Consider the following 15,212-nt stretch of genomic DNA (forward strand, 5'->3'; position numbering starts at 1 on the left):
AACACACTACTGGGAATGTCAAATGAGAAAATGTGCCTGAAAGTGCCTGAAAATTTTATAGTTGCAAACTATAAAATATAATGCAAACATGTTAAAATATTCATTATAGAAAGTCATAGATATATAGGGAATCTGTGACTTGCATATGAAAATATCATTAAATGATCTTGCTTAATTAAAAAGCAAGGCATAAGTAAGATAGTAGGACACATTTAAATCATTTGACTTGTATTTTATAGAATTGCTCTATTAAATCAAGCTGGAATGACAGAATGTTATATAGAACCTTTGCAGGGTGACTAACCATCTCTGTTTGCCTAGGATTATGGGGTTTCCCAGGACAAGGATTAGCTATATAATTTGTAAGGCCCAATGCAAAATGAAAATATGGAACACCTTGTTCAAAAAATATTAAGAAATTCTAGATAGCAACAGCAGAGCGTTAAACCAAGTATGGGCAGTTCTGGGTGAGGAACACTCAGTTGCATGCTTATGAAACCTGTCCTACCTATGACACAGGATTTTCAGTGCTAAAACCAGAACAGCATGGGACAAAAGGGACTAAGATGGTTGGTTACCGTACTTTTGCTTCGAAAATAGTTAGCATTAGCATTAATATACCATCAAAGTTTTAGCATACCCAGTGAAATATACCAAATGCACCAACTACTATCAATTCAGTCATATGTGAAGAACAGAGAAGAGAATACAGCTTGAATAACACATTGTCTATAAAGATCTTTGCTTGTTTCAGTCTGTACAATTTGGTGAACTAAATGACTCTACTGTGTGGTTCAACATTCCTGTCTTGCCAAACACACAAATCTAATCTTGGAATATAGAAAGCCATTATAAAATTTTACCTTAAAGTAAGTTTCAGACAAATTTTAAATGAAGAAATGGACAATTATCCTTGATGTATAAGATCATTTTATAGATGTGTCCATAAACTGGAGATAAGATCTAAGAAATGCTAAAAAAATCACTGGATGATGTAAATTATATATGTGTTGTGTATTTATAACATGTATGTAAAGAAAATGATCACATATGTGTATGCACATACACAACACACACACACACTGAGGTTACTAACAGGAGAAATTAGTCTGATACTGAAAACAATAAATTTAAAGTGATGACACATGAAATAATTCTGTTGCTCTCTTTTATTGAGTTTATGGAGATGACTATGACTAATTATCCATAGTCTTTGTGCAAGCAACGAAAATAATTAAAACAGTGGTTCTCAAACTTTAGTGTGCATTAGAATTGCCTGGAAGACTTGTTGATGTAAATGGTAAATCCCACTGATTTCTGATTCAATAGTTCTCTGGAGGGCTAGAGTATTTGCATTTCTGACAAATTTATAAGTTAATGCTGCTGGCTCTGGGGCCATATTTTTGAGAACCATGGAATTTGTTGAGCATTTGTGACCTTAACTATTCATCTAATAATTATATGGTAAGAAGCAATAACCCACTGCTACATTTGTTTCATTGCTCCATTCCCTGTTGTTGAAGGAATTTCCGGAGTCAAATTAAAAGTATTTTCTAATAAACATAAATGCTAATTAATTACATTTATGGCTGTAGAGCTAGTACTTTATTTGAGAAAGCTTGAAATTGGATTGAAAGTTAATGCTTCCATTATACCTAGGGACCTGCTTAGAGCCAAGATCTTTTTTTTTTTTTTTTTTTTGATCTGCAATATTGTACTTCTGGTGCAAGTATTTTAAATTATAAACCTTTTTAAAGTACTCAGCCATCAAATACAACCCCTTAAATTCATTGTGTATAACCTTGTGGGGCTATGCTCTTCATAGTTCCTGAATTAAGTTGCACATTAGGAGACTAATTAGAGGGAATGTAGACAGGGGGCCTGACAGTCACTTTGCTTCAATTTTCAGATGCACTAACGTACATTTGTCTATCTTTTTGCTTTCTTTTCTCCATTTATATCACTGAAACTCTAAGAAATATTAAAAGAGGTTTGAGATGTACTGAAAATAAAATTAAATCAAATAAATGTACTCTGTTCTGAAGATTAAATACGTACTTTTTCACATTTCAAAATCTACTAGGCATGATGAAGTGTATCATCTATAACCCATCTTCCTAGAAAGGAGCATACGGAATTAAATAAGATGATATGCGTAAAAATGCCCATTCAGTACCTGCCACATAGTAGTTGCTAAATTTTTTTAAACATCATTTTCAAGGGTACACGTCGGAACAGTTATCAGCATGAAAATATTTTATCTTATTTTTTTTTTTTTTTTTTTTAAGAGAGAGAGCATGAGTACGGAGGGAGCAGAGGAAGAAGGTGAGAGAGAATCTCGAGCAGGCTTTGCTCTGAGCATTGCTCAATCTCACAACCCTGAGATCGTGACCTGAGCTGAAGTTAAGAGTCTGAGGCTTAACTGACCGGGCCACCCGGGTGCCCCAACAAGAAAATATTTTAAGGCAGAAGTGTGTGGTGTGTGATTTTTAAAGGCAGAAGCATTTTTGGACTTCCAGAATATAGGAGGAGAAAATTTCAAGTGAAGGGAATAATACATTCAGAGGTAAAGTTTTTAAACTGTGAGCTCAGGTTTGGAGGATGGAAAGCAATTTATCCTAAATCAGTGAATTTCAACCCTGTTCGCACATTAGAATCACTTAGGTGTTTTTAAAACTCCAAGTGCCTGAGCACCACTCTATACCAATTAAATCTGAATCTCCAGGGGTTGGAGAGAGGCTTCAATATTAAAAAGCAAACAACCAAACAGAAAAACTCTCCAGAGTACTATTGGGGAGGAAACGAAAGAGAAAAGCCATAGATTGACGAGCTGAAGTTTTGTATTGCTGGGATCAGCCAGAAACTGTGGTCATTAATTTCCCAGAGGAATGCAGCACGCAGACATGAAGGCCTAACCCAGAGCGCGCTGGGCAACCCTCACTTCCCTTCCCGAAGAACTGGCAGCCATGTTGGTGTCTGCGACTGCGAACAAGGTCCCCGCTGGCCTCCTGGACTTCCCATCCTGGGGAATCCTCGGACAAGAGTGAAGCAGTCACGCATTCTGCATCATGCTGTTAATACAAGTAAACAGCGAGCTCATAAATTCACTTGATAGTCTACAGGAAAAAGAGGCTTCTGAGGTGAATCAGCAAGTCAGCACAGATACAACCCAACTGCCATATACCAAAAATCACAGGTTTGAAACCAGTCAGAGCGATCTTCGGTTCCCTGATTCCCTCCATGACTAGCTTGAATTTAGATGTGTTAAGTAATAGACGTGTAACTTCTATATAAAATTAAGTTTTCTCATCTGTAAATTGGGACAATGATACTGTTTATATCACAGGTAGCCCAGGGATTCAAATGAGATCAGGTACATAAGAGATATTTCAAAAGCTTGATGTATAAACTGTTTTTATTTGGAGCCTAGAATTTCCTTTTTGACCTGCTCTTCCAAAAGAGAATTAAAATCTCAGCAAGAGAACCTACTGATATTGGTGTAATCCTTTCTTATTTTTCCAAGGGGATTTAGCAGCCAAAAAATGAATTGTGTGAAGTAAAATAGAAAATCTTTATTCATATTTTCATACTATTCACGTCCATGACATTTCCTCTATTTTTCTCTTAATAAGCAGCAGAGTAGAGCACTTTGAGGGTCCCTTAAGATTTTATGGAGAGAAATGTATCTTTCCTTTTCCCAGTCTCTGTAGAATGGGTTAAGTGAAGGATCTAAACATATTTTATATTTGGTTTTCTTTTAAATACAACGATTTGAGAGTCTCTGTCTTTGTGGAAAATCAAAGCAAAAGATTTGGTCCCTACTTCGAAGGCATTTCCATTCTATTTGAAGAAAGAAGATATGCACAGTTCATTTAAAAGAGTTAATATAAAAAGATTATCTATTTTAATAATCTAGTACCTATCACAAAGAGGTTGGGTATTTGTTCAACCTGTATCTTTGAACTATTTCTGAGCATGTATCACAATAGTCTGACAAACTCTATGTGCCTCTTATTCAGATGTCCTTTCTTAATAACATTGGAGGCTTTCCCAGGTGCAGTATCTGGCAATTTAGCCAAAGAAGTGAGTAAAGAAATACTAAGCCTTGCTGAGACCAGTGATACAAATGCAGTCCTACTTTCTAATATCATCCTAACGTTGGATGAGGGCAAGCAGCAGGCAGGGTCTGTAGAGCAATGGAGTTTAGGAAGGGGAGAGGTGTCTGGTGATGGGATGGGTCCTGATGGTGGGTAGTTGTGGCAAAAGAGACTTTTCTGCAGTGGGAGTTCATCATATTCTTGGCTAGTAGCTTTCATGATGAGCACCCATTGATCAAATGCAATGAGCTGATAGAAATGGTAGGTACTACTCAGGAAGCATCTATTTTGTGCCAGATTCTGCCTCACACCTGCTATCAAAATTATTCCTCATCAGAATCCAGATGGGCATTAATTATTCCCTCTCTTACCAATGAAGAAACTGAGGCTCAAAAAGCATAGCTATCACCAAAAGCTGTACGTTTGGTGAGTAACAGAATTTAAAGTCAGGTCTGCAGAGCTCTAAAAATCTTTTCTCTATGGCAGTAACTTCAAACTGGGATAGACACACTACTGCAGGGGCACTAAGACTTTCTACAGGATACCTGGTACAGAATATGTCAAGCAAATTTATTTCCAGGTCCTCCTCCTGAGTATATTTTTCTTTTTCTTTTTTTTCTTTTTTCTTTTTTCTTTTTTTTTTTTTAAAGATTTTATTTATTTATTTGACAGAGAAAGACACAGCGAGAGAGGGAACACAAACGGGGAGTGGGAGAGGGAGAAGCAGGCTTCCCGCCGAGCAGGGAGCCTGATGCGGGACTCGATCCAGGGACTCCAGGATCATGACTTGAGCCGAAGGCAGTCGCTTAACCAACTGAGCCACCGAGGCGCCCTCTTTTTTTTTTTTTTTTTTAATTAATTTATTTGACAGAGAGAGCAAGCACACACAAGCAGGGGGAGAGGGAGAGGGAAAAGCAGGCTCCCCACTGAGCAGGGAGCCCGATGTTGGATTTCATCCCAGGACCCCGGGATCATGACCTGAGCCAAAGGCAGACGCTTAACCGAGTGAGCCACCCAGGCGCCCCCCAATTATATTTTTCTAAAATGAATCTTGAATGGGAAAGTTCCTGAAGGTTCTCCTTTTCCTCTGCCCCTTCCCCAGTACTTTTCTTCTACTTTTCAGGAGAAAAGCCTTCCTCTCACATATCCCAAATCCATTCTCAACAGAGCACATTCTCTGAAGGGGTAAAAACTGTGAGGGTGCCAAACAAGTAGAGCATTCAAAATATTGGTGCCAGTGTTGCGAAAGGGCATGATTTTAATGACTAGGTGGTGAATAACTTGCGAGTCATGAGGTTTGTAAATAAATTCGTAATTTATAAGATTGCTTTCATTAAAGAATTCTTGATTGAGTTGTCAGCTGATGAAACACATTATTTTGATGCTGGATCAGTGAGTCATTTTTGGCATGTAACTAAAAGAGAGTTCAAATAATTGAGATTACTATGAAAAATCTTTTATTCCACGTGGTTATTTTTGAGAACAAAGTTTTCTCAGGACCCAGATTTAGTTTTTGATATTTAGAATAAGATTTATGTTAAACTTTATCCCTTTGCAGCAATAAATAATATTAATCCTGGACATTAATTTTTAATTAACAATCTTTCACGAATATTAAGAAATAAACTTTCAATAAAATTTTACTTTTTTATATTTAATATTTTATAAAATGTTTTAATATATTTGTGTGATTTTGATAAGTTGTTTATGGCTAAAATATTTAGTGATAAATTAACCCAGATTAGATTAATGTTTCCATGAAATTTTTGAAAAGTAATTTTAAGTTTTATACCTATTTTCATTGCAGAAAATTTTTTTTTTAATCAAGCATAACTTGTATAATATTTAGGTATGTTTCTCTGGGAAAGTAGAATATAAATATGAGATGAAGTCAAAAAAGAAAACCTCATAAAATTTCAGATGATAATAGAGTTGTTTAAGTATTTTTGATATGGATGATCATGTATGAGGTAGATACATTTTTAAAAAGTGGTATTAAATTTTTAGTTTTACATTCATACTATTTGCAATATATCTGAAGTTATATCCTCTGAAAGTATTTACAGTTAGGATTAAAATAATCTGGATCTACTTAACAATATGTGAGAGCACATATAAAATGTGGTCTTAAAACTTTCATTTGGTGCTATCAAGGGTAAAAGCTTAAAGACCATTGCTGTACAGAAGTTTGTCTTCCATGATGCAGGATTTATTGCTACATAGGAAAGGCAGTAAACCATTACATTCAAGAGCCTGAGCTCTAGAAGAAAACAAGCTTGTGTCCCAACCTTAATTTCTCTTATTTGTTTCTAAATCTTACACAAGTTACTTGACTTCTCTAAGCCCCTTTTTTTCAAACTGATATAATGGAGATGATAAAGGTACCTAATTTGTAGGATCACTCTGAAGGGTATATGAAATTAATCATGTCAAGCTCTTAGAAAAATCCCTGCATATCGTAAAGGCCTTATGTATATAATCACAAAAGTTTCATAGACGAGAGGGGAGAGAAGTGCATGTTCTTAGGCTAAGCTCCCAGTAGGAGCCAGGCTTAGCATGATCTCCTAGAATGAGCACAAAAAGCTCAAAAGGAGAGGGGAAAAAAATCACAAATTGAGGGGCAGGAATACTCAGCCACAATGGTGGAAGGGCACAAAGCATCGAATGTGGAAGTCAAGAGCTGCACCTTTGAAAATGAACAGGTTGACAACAAAATAATCCTAGTTGCATAAAATTAGCTAGACCTCCCCTGCCCAAATCATAGTGCCTTCACTGTGTGTATCCTACCTTTATTATTATTATGTTCCAGTTTCTGTATGATATTTCTAAATTCTGAAATTTAATAATATGCCTTTGGCCATATTCCCCCAACTAAGTTTGCTAAATGGACTTCTTTCTCTGGTTCTGAATCTGAGTTCTATTTATGTTTTATGTTTTGCCTGAATGAACTCTGAAATGCTATCTTCCTCTTCTTCTTCCCAGGGACTGTGTGAAAGAGAATGCAAAATAGCCAGAGCTCAGGTATTGAAGCTTAGTTGATCAAAGTTAAAATTCCAACTCTACCAACTCCCTGTGTTGCCTAGGGGACTTCAACTTCTCTGAGCCTCAGTTTTCTCTTTTTCTCTTCTTTCCAGTGGAGATAAATAATTTTTAATTGACAGCGTTGCTGAAAAGGTTGGAGGACATATGTCACCAAAAGCGTTTAGCACAATTAATATTCAGAAAATAATAGCTTGTATTATCATTATTCTCCCACTATTAGTATTCCTGATGCAATGAAAGGAACCATTTAATGGAGTTCTGATTAATTTTGAAATAAATGGTTTGCAAACTCAAACATATTCTGACCTGATGTTCTCCAGGCTGTGATAGGGAAGGTCACAAATTTTCTGTTTTCTTTGAAACTAGAAACCAAAATTAAAAGCTACCACCAGAACTGGGAAACAAGGAGACATGTAACTGGCTGGAGAGATCTGCTCTAAGTGCCATTAAAGACTGAAGGGAGAGCGACCACGCTGATTAGTATAAAAAGGTCTTATTCCTTTGCAGTATCTAATGGAGAAATAATAGGCAGAAGCAACAGGAGGGAATACGATTGGCTCTACCTATTCCATCTGGTTAATCAGTCCACTGTACCCAGATTAACAGCTTTCAATTCCACCAAGATTTCTTAAATACTCAGTAGGCATGCAAAATGTAAGGAATCCCCACAGAGAATGAATTTTATTATAGATTTTTATTACTTGGAGTTAAGTGCCCGAGTGTAGTTGCAAACCAAATGAGATAATCATTGAGATTTTCAGTTATCGGTGCAAACTGATTTTTCCTTTCCAATCTTCTTGTTGCCAACAGGATTTGCTAGTCCACTTACTGGGATAGCAGATGCCTCTCAAAGCAGTATGCACAACGCCCTGCACATCTATATGAATGGGACAATGTCTCAGGTACAGGGGTCTGCCAACGACCCCATTTTTCTTCTTCACCATGCATTCGTTGACAGGTTGGTTGACACTTTTTCATAAATTATGTGCTTATTGGTGTTAAATGTAGTGGGACTTTATTACATAAAAGCTAAGAAATTATGGTACAGTCTATTGTCTCAGATCAGGTTCTTCCGGAAACAGACCCGAAACTAAGGATTTGGATGCAAATGTTTTAAGTGTTTTATTAAAGAGAAACCAGTAAGAGAATGGGTAAAGCACAGTAAGAAGGGGAAAAAAGCCAAATAAGAGTATGATTTCAGCTGAAGTCCCGGACTCAGCCAGATTTTGGCAGAGTGTGAATTACACCTCAGTTTGTTTTGCCTTAAAACAAGGGAACTGAGTTTTTGTATTAACATATCAAATAGTCATTGGTTACAGGTTGCCCTGAGGTAGGAGCTATAAAGCTCCCAGGTACTAGTCCATTCCAGACCAGCTATGTGGTGCTCCAGTGCCCAAGGGCAGTCTTCTGAATGTGGCAGGGCCCTGTGGCTGGGAATCAAACATGTAGAATCAGAGAGGTGGGTGCACAGAGCTGGCACAAGGGATCTAAGGACATCTGGGCAGGACACAAATCTGCTACATCTCTCTTCAAAACATTTTCTTTCTCTCTGCCAATGTTATTATTATTTCTTCTTTTCCAATCTCAGACCCTCACATAGAAGCAGATATGGTCTTTGATCTCAACCATCGGCCTGAGCATTATATGATTAGCTCTCCAGACATGATGCACTATGGCCCAACCGTCTTGTTTAAAGTGACTTAATGCTCCTGGAGCCTTTTTCACCCTTATTATCTCTCTTCCTCTTTGTTACATGTGCAATGCCTTATCCGTAAAGGTTTAGACTTAATCATAGGTGATGATAGCAGAAGAGAAAGTACTTGGAGGAAGGTCAGCTGTCTGTTTCTGGAATTCTTCAAGAAGAGAGGAGAAGGTAAAGCATTGAATCATGACTGATGATTGTAAGACTTTTTTTTTTTTTTTTTTTTGGTCCTCTCTTAGGTAATTTTCTCCATTGAATAAAAGGCACAGATTTATACTTGCCATTAAGATAATACTTTCCTTCTCTGTGGTAAATACAACAAGTTCTATTTTTCCTGATTTAAAGATAAAGAAACTGACACTGAAAATAAGTGTTTTACTCAAATTATCACCATTTCTAACTCATTCATTTCCCTAGGAACATGGACATGACATCAGATAAAAAAGTGACCGTGAGCCTAGAAGATTATTAGGCAGATTGTTATTGTGCAGGACAGCTCTAATTTTATAGAAATTAAGTAACAGCCCAAGTCAAGTTTCAGTCAGTAATCAGTTTTTAAGAAAGTGTATAAGCACCAAAATTATGATATTAACATGACATCATAAGTACCTATACCCGTATAGAAAGGAGGGAGCAGGAGGTTTGGAAAAACATTTTACCAGAAAAGATAGATTGAGCTCTTTTTATGAAGTCATTTTTACATCCTATTGTCCTTGCTAACTCTTGGCATTTTTTGATCTTTAGTGTCCCATGAACTTTAAAGAATTCTAGATTTTCTAGACACCTTGATGCTCTAAGCAAGAAATCAGCACACTATGGCTTATAGGCCCAATCTGTCTCCTGCCTTATTTGTAAATAAGGATTGATGGGAGGCCAGCCACAATCATTCATTGATGTCTTATCTGCGGCTGCTTTCACTATAAAGGCCAAGCCGAGTAGTTGTGACTGAGGCCATATGGCCCACGAAGTGGGAAAGATTTAGTTGCTGGCCTTTTATAGAAAAAGTTTGCTGACCCCCGCCAAACCACAGAATTCCATATTTATATGCCAGAAGAGAGAAAAAAAAGTTGATCTTCAGCTAGCTTGCCTGTATCTGTCTTCATAGAAAATACTATACTTGAAATCAGTGTCTCGAGGCATGTTTGTTTAACAGAGATAGATCCATTATGCAGATACGTGGCTTTTAGGCTGCTCGGCCACTCTTTTTTTTTTTTTTTTTTGTTAATTTTTAGCTCAACAATTCTATTTTAAATAAAGAATAAATCTGAATTGGTACAAATGTTTACTTTAACTCTGCATTGCAGACACAACCTTTCGTTTCCTGCTGAAATATATAGAAAGGTAAATTCAACATTCATATATTCAATAAATGTTTATTAAGGTCCTACTCTGTTCAGGGCACTGGACCACTTCTACTGGTTAAAAAAAAGAAAACATAGCATATGGATTTGGCCTTCATGGACACTGCAATCTGGATAGTTCAAAGTTGGGAGGTGCATATAAACAGGAATGCGCCACAAGATCCTAGAGAGGATTCTGCGCAATTTCTGAGTAGATACCTCTAAAGATGGCATTCAGAAAGTCCATTTTAGTAGAAAGTTATTTTTCGTACTGAGCTGAAATTTTCCTCCTTTTAATTTCTTCCCTTTCGCAAAGACAAGGGCAAAAAAAAAAAAAAATTCTAATCCCTCTTCCACATGACAGCCCTTTAAAAATATTTAAAGACAACTATCATGTCATGTTTATTTATTTTTTTTATTTTATTATGTTATGTTAATCACCATACATTACATCAATAGTTTTTGATGTAGTGTTCCATGATTCATTGTTTGCGTGTAACACCCAGTGCTCCATTCAGTATACGCCCTCTTTAATACCCATCACCAGGCTAACCCATCCCTCCACCCCCATCCCCCCACCCCCTCCCCTCTAGAAAATTAAAATTTTCTACCCTCTTAGAATTCTCTGCTAATCCTATCTTACTATTAGATACCAGTATGGTTATTAAAATAACTGAAAAATAATAAACAAATGGCCAAGTAGTTTCTCACTCAGCCCACAGAGCCAAGCTGATGAAGATTCTGGGGATGGAGAGGGAGGGAAAAACACCATGATGAAGGGTAGAGACCCATGGATTACCACTTGGAATACCTCTCAAGTCTCTTCTCATTCAGATGGCTGATTCACTGCCATTCAACTATTCACAAATATATTTATTGAGTACCCACTAGATGCTGAATATATTTGCCTACATATTCCACATTCCTTCCTGCCTCTATGCATTGCTTATACTATTCTCCAAACCTGGAACATATTTTCCTTTAGTTATCTAATTTTTATACAATCTTTAAGACTAGTTTCAATTTTCACCTCCTCCATGAAGTCTATCCAGACCATGCCTATCTGTAACCATGTCTCCCATCCAGAGTGTGCTGGAGCCAGCCCACAGTGGCTAGCAAGATCTAATATGGACATCTTTTCCCCACTTTGCTTTAGTGACCTCAAACTATAGTTTGAAATTAGCCATGGTGGGAGTATTTATACCATGAAATTGGCAAATGCTACAAATCCAGTCTGCAATTTAGGAAATTCAGAAAAGTAGAGAAAGGAACAAATTAACAAGAGAAGCCTCACTCCACCATTCCAATATACACTGAAGAATTGTATTTGCACATAATTCTGTACTTTTTTCCTACTTAATAATCTCAGATATGTTTCCACATCTGTACATGTAGATCTACTTTCCTTTTGAAAGCTTTATAGAATTTCATCATCTATCAAGAGAATGAGAAGATAAGCCACAGACTGGGAGAAAATGATTGCAAAACACATACCTGATAAAGGACTTAATCCAAAATATAAAAAGAACTCTTAACATTCAACAAGAAGAAAATGAATCCAATTAAAAAGTGAGTCAAAGTCCTTAATAGATACCTCACCAGAGAAGATATACAATGGCAAGTAAGCACATGAAAAGATACTCCACATCATGTCATCAGGGAAATGCAAATTAAAACAACAATATATACACCTATTAGGATGGCCCAAATCTGGAACAATGACACCACCAAATACTGGTGAGGATAGAGTGGGACAGGAGCTCTCAATCGTTGCTGGTGGAAATGCAAAATGATATGACCACTTTGGAAGATAGTTTGGCAGCTTTCTACAAAACTAAACCTACTCTTACCATATGATCCAGCAATTACGCTTCTTGGTATTTACCCAGAGGAGCTGAAAACATATGCCCACACAAATATCTGCACATGGAAGCTTACAGCAACCTTATTCATAATTGCCAAAACATGGAGGTAACCAAAATGTTCTTCAGTAGGTGAATGGATAAATAAACTGTGCTATATCCAGACAGTGGATTGTTCAGAGATAAAAAGAAATGAGCTATTAAGCCATAAAAAAAATGGAGGAAACTTAAATATATGTTATTAAGTAAAATAAACCAATCTGAAGAGGTTACATATTGTAGAATTCCAACTCTATGATGTTCTGGAAAAGGCAAAACTATGGAGACTATAAAATGATCAGTGGTTGTCAGAGGTGAGAACAGGGGCAGATGAATAGGCAAAGCACAGAGGAGTTTTAAGGCACTGAAAATACACTCTATGATATTATAATGATGGATATAGGTTGTTATATATTTTTCTAAACCTGAAGAATGTATACCACTAAGAGTAAACCCATATGTAAACTATGGGCTCTGGGAGGTAATGATGTGCCATTGTAGGGTCATCAGTTGTACTAAATGTATCATTCTGGGGAGGGATGTTGCTCATGGAGGAGGTGATGCATGTGTCAGGGCAGAAGGTAGATGGGAAATCTCTGTACCTTCCTCTCAATTTTGTTGTGAACCCAAAACTTCTCTGAAAAAAAGGAGAAGGCTATGGGCTAGTTAACCCCATTTTAAACAACTGAAATTATGACATGACACCGTTCTCTTGCTGTTTAATATCAGGCAAAGCACCATTAGGACTCATAAATAGAAAGGTATCATGGACAGTCAGGGCATTGATGAATCTTAGGAACTTCCCATAAAGCATACAGTTTCTAAAAGACAATTAATAGTCATTTACTTATTATTAACATTAATATGAATATTAATAATAATGAATATTAATGTCATTTACTTATACAAATTTAACCTAAGGAAGGCTGAGTATCTCTTCCTCTTTGAGAACTCTTCCCATGTAACTCAACAATCGTAACTAAGAAATAAACCTACTTATTTCTCTCTCTCTTTTCATAAGATGAAAGAACAAAGTTTTGTGGTTTTTCCAGGAACCCTCTAAGAAATCACAGAGAGTTTTAGGTGTAAAAGATATTCTAAAAGATTTATTTAACTTTTTCTATATTTAGGATCTGATGTGGGCAAGACAGAAATTAAAGTTATCAGAGGAGAACTGAACACTTGATTAAGATGGGATTATAGGTGCCTGAAAAACAATATTTGGTTATATATTTAATCAAATTGGCAGTAAAACATTTTAAAATAAAAAAAAGAAGGTAACATGATTATAAAGAATCTTAGTTCTTTTACAAGTGAGGAAAGAGAAACCTTTGTTCTTATTTCTTTTTTTTTTAATTTTTTTTTAAGATTTTATTTATTTACTTGACAGAGAGAGAGAGAGATCACAAGTAGGCAGTCAGGCAGGCAGAGGGAGAGGGAGAAGCAGGCTCCCCGCTGAGCATGAAGCCAGACGCAGGGCTCAATCCCAGGACGCTGGGATCATGACCTGAGCCAAAGGCAGATGCTTAACTGACTGAGCCACCCAGGCGCCTCCTGATTTTCTTTCTTAAATAGTCAGGAATATAATAAAGTCAACATAAAATATAGGAAATTATTCTGGTTAGACACAGATTCTCTGCTATCCAGAAAGTAAAGCATAATCCTTCATATTGTAGGCAAAGGCAATAAGCAAAAAACTAAGGAAGTATATAAAGCCATCAAAATTGAAAACATTTTGCTAAGATTTTTAACAAATTTTGTAACTTTTTCAAACTTAGGTATTTTAAATCAGGTCAAATAAAATTTACTTTCCAAATTTTGTCTTTTATTAGCTCCTTCATATTATGGAACAAACTGACACTTTAAGACAGAGCTTAAGGGCTCCACAAGGTCAACACTAATTTCATTATAATATTAAGATACCATTAACATGCTATGTGTTCATCATTGCTCTCTTTAAATGAATCAATAAATGTGTAAAAAAAATTCCATTATATGGATGCACTTTAATTTAGTAATCACTTTTTAACAGGCATTTTGATTGTTTCTCGCTCTCTGTTTTTTTTTTTTTTGCTAGACAATGTGTGTATATACATATATGTATATACATGTACCATATATATAATTTTGAATATTGTGAGTATAGCTAAAGAACAAATTCTTAACATTGGAATTGAAAGGTGAGAGGTTAAATACATTTAAAATTTGTAGGTATTCCTAAATTACCTTTCAAAAATGATTGTGCCAACTACATTCCCACAAGTAGAGAATAAAAGTATTTCCTTCACCTTCACCTGCATGAGAGAGAGGTCATCAGCCTTATTAACCTCTGCTACTCTGAAAAGTAGAAAAATATCTATTTGAATTTCTCTATTTCCTGTACATATTATAGATTTTTTTCCCTAAAATCTGTTGACATTTGTTGCTATTTTATATATATATATATTTTTTTTTTTTTGCCTTTTTATTACTAAAGTGTATAGGCTCTTCATAATATTTTTAAAAGGAGGCCCTTTTATCATAAACATTACAAATATTTTCTGCATTTTAAAATTATCTTTTAAGTTTTAATGGTATGTTTGTCACTTAAGAAGTTAATTGTTTTTATATGGCCTTTTTTATTCATTCGTTGGTGGCATCAGTGTGTTTACTTTCTTGTTTTGCAGTATTCTTATCTGTAAAAAAGAATGGATTGCTATAAAAGCTCCAAGGTCCTTTCTGGATTCTATAATATTCTGGATATTTTTTTTTAAGAAATGACAATAGAATGCATTAGCACAATTACAGGGCTTTCACAGGTTTCTTAGTGACAGTTTAATCCTGTTTTTTAGTTATGATTAATAGGTAACTGACAAATAAGTCCAATTCGTAGTTACATTTTTTTCCTCTGCCATTCAGAATAAGGTCTCACAAGGGACTCTAGCTGTTCTCAGGTTTGTTAAAAACAAAAAACAAAAAAAACAACTCTGGCAAAAAGAGAAGGTTGAGCGATTACCCTAAAAGAAAGAATAGGTTGGGGTGTTATTTCTTCTTTTTCTCTAAGAAGACCAGATTTGGGGCATAAATCTGGCTAAAAATAGAGGGATTTGAGACTTTAAACCAACCTAACACTACAACACCCATCAAGCAA

General features: G+C 35.9%; 1 protein-coding gene across 1 annotated transcript in view; it reads left to right on the forward strand.

The window, feature by feature from the left end:
- TYR (tyrosinase) overlaps positions 1-15,212 on the forward strand; it is a 107,836-nt gene that overhangs the window by 30,419 nt on the left and 62,205 nt on the right. Inside the window, exon 3 of the mRNA XM_036068889.2 lies at positions 7,950-8,097. Within this exon, the coding sequence (XP_035924782.1) occupies positions 7,950-8,097 (148 nt within the window). The remainder of the gene's footprint in view (positions 1-7,949; positions 8,098-15,212) is intronic.

The sequence above is a fragment of the Halichoerus grypus genome, chromosome 11, assembly GCF_964656455.1.
Source record: "Halichoerus grypus chromosome 11, mHalGry1.hap1.1, whole genome shotgun sequence".
Classification (NCBI taxonomy): Eukaryota; Metazoa; Chordata; class Mammalia; order Carnivora; family Phocidae; genus Halichoerus; species Halichoerus grypus.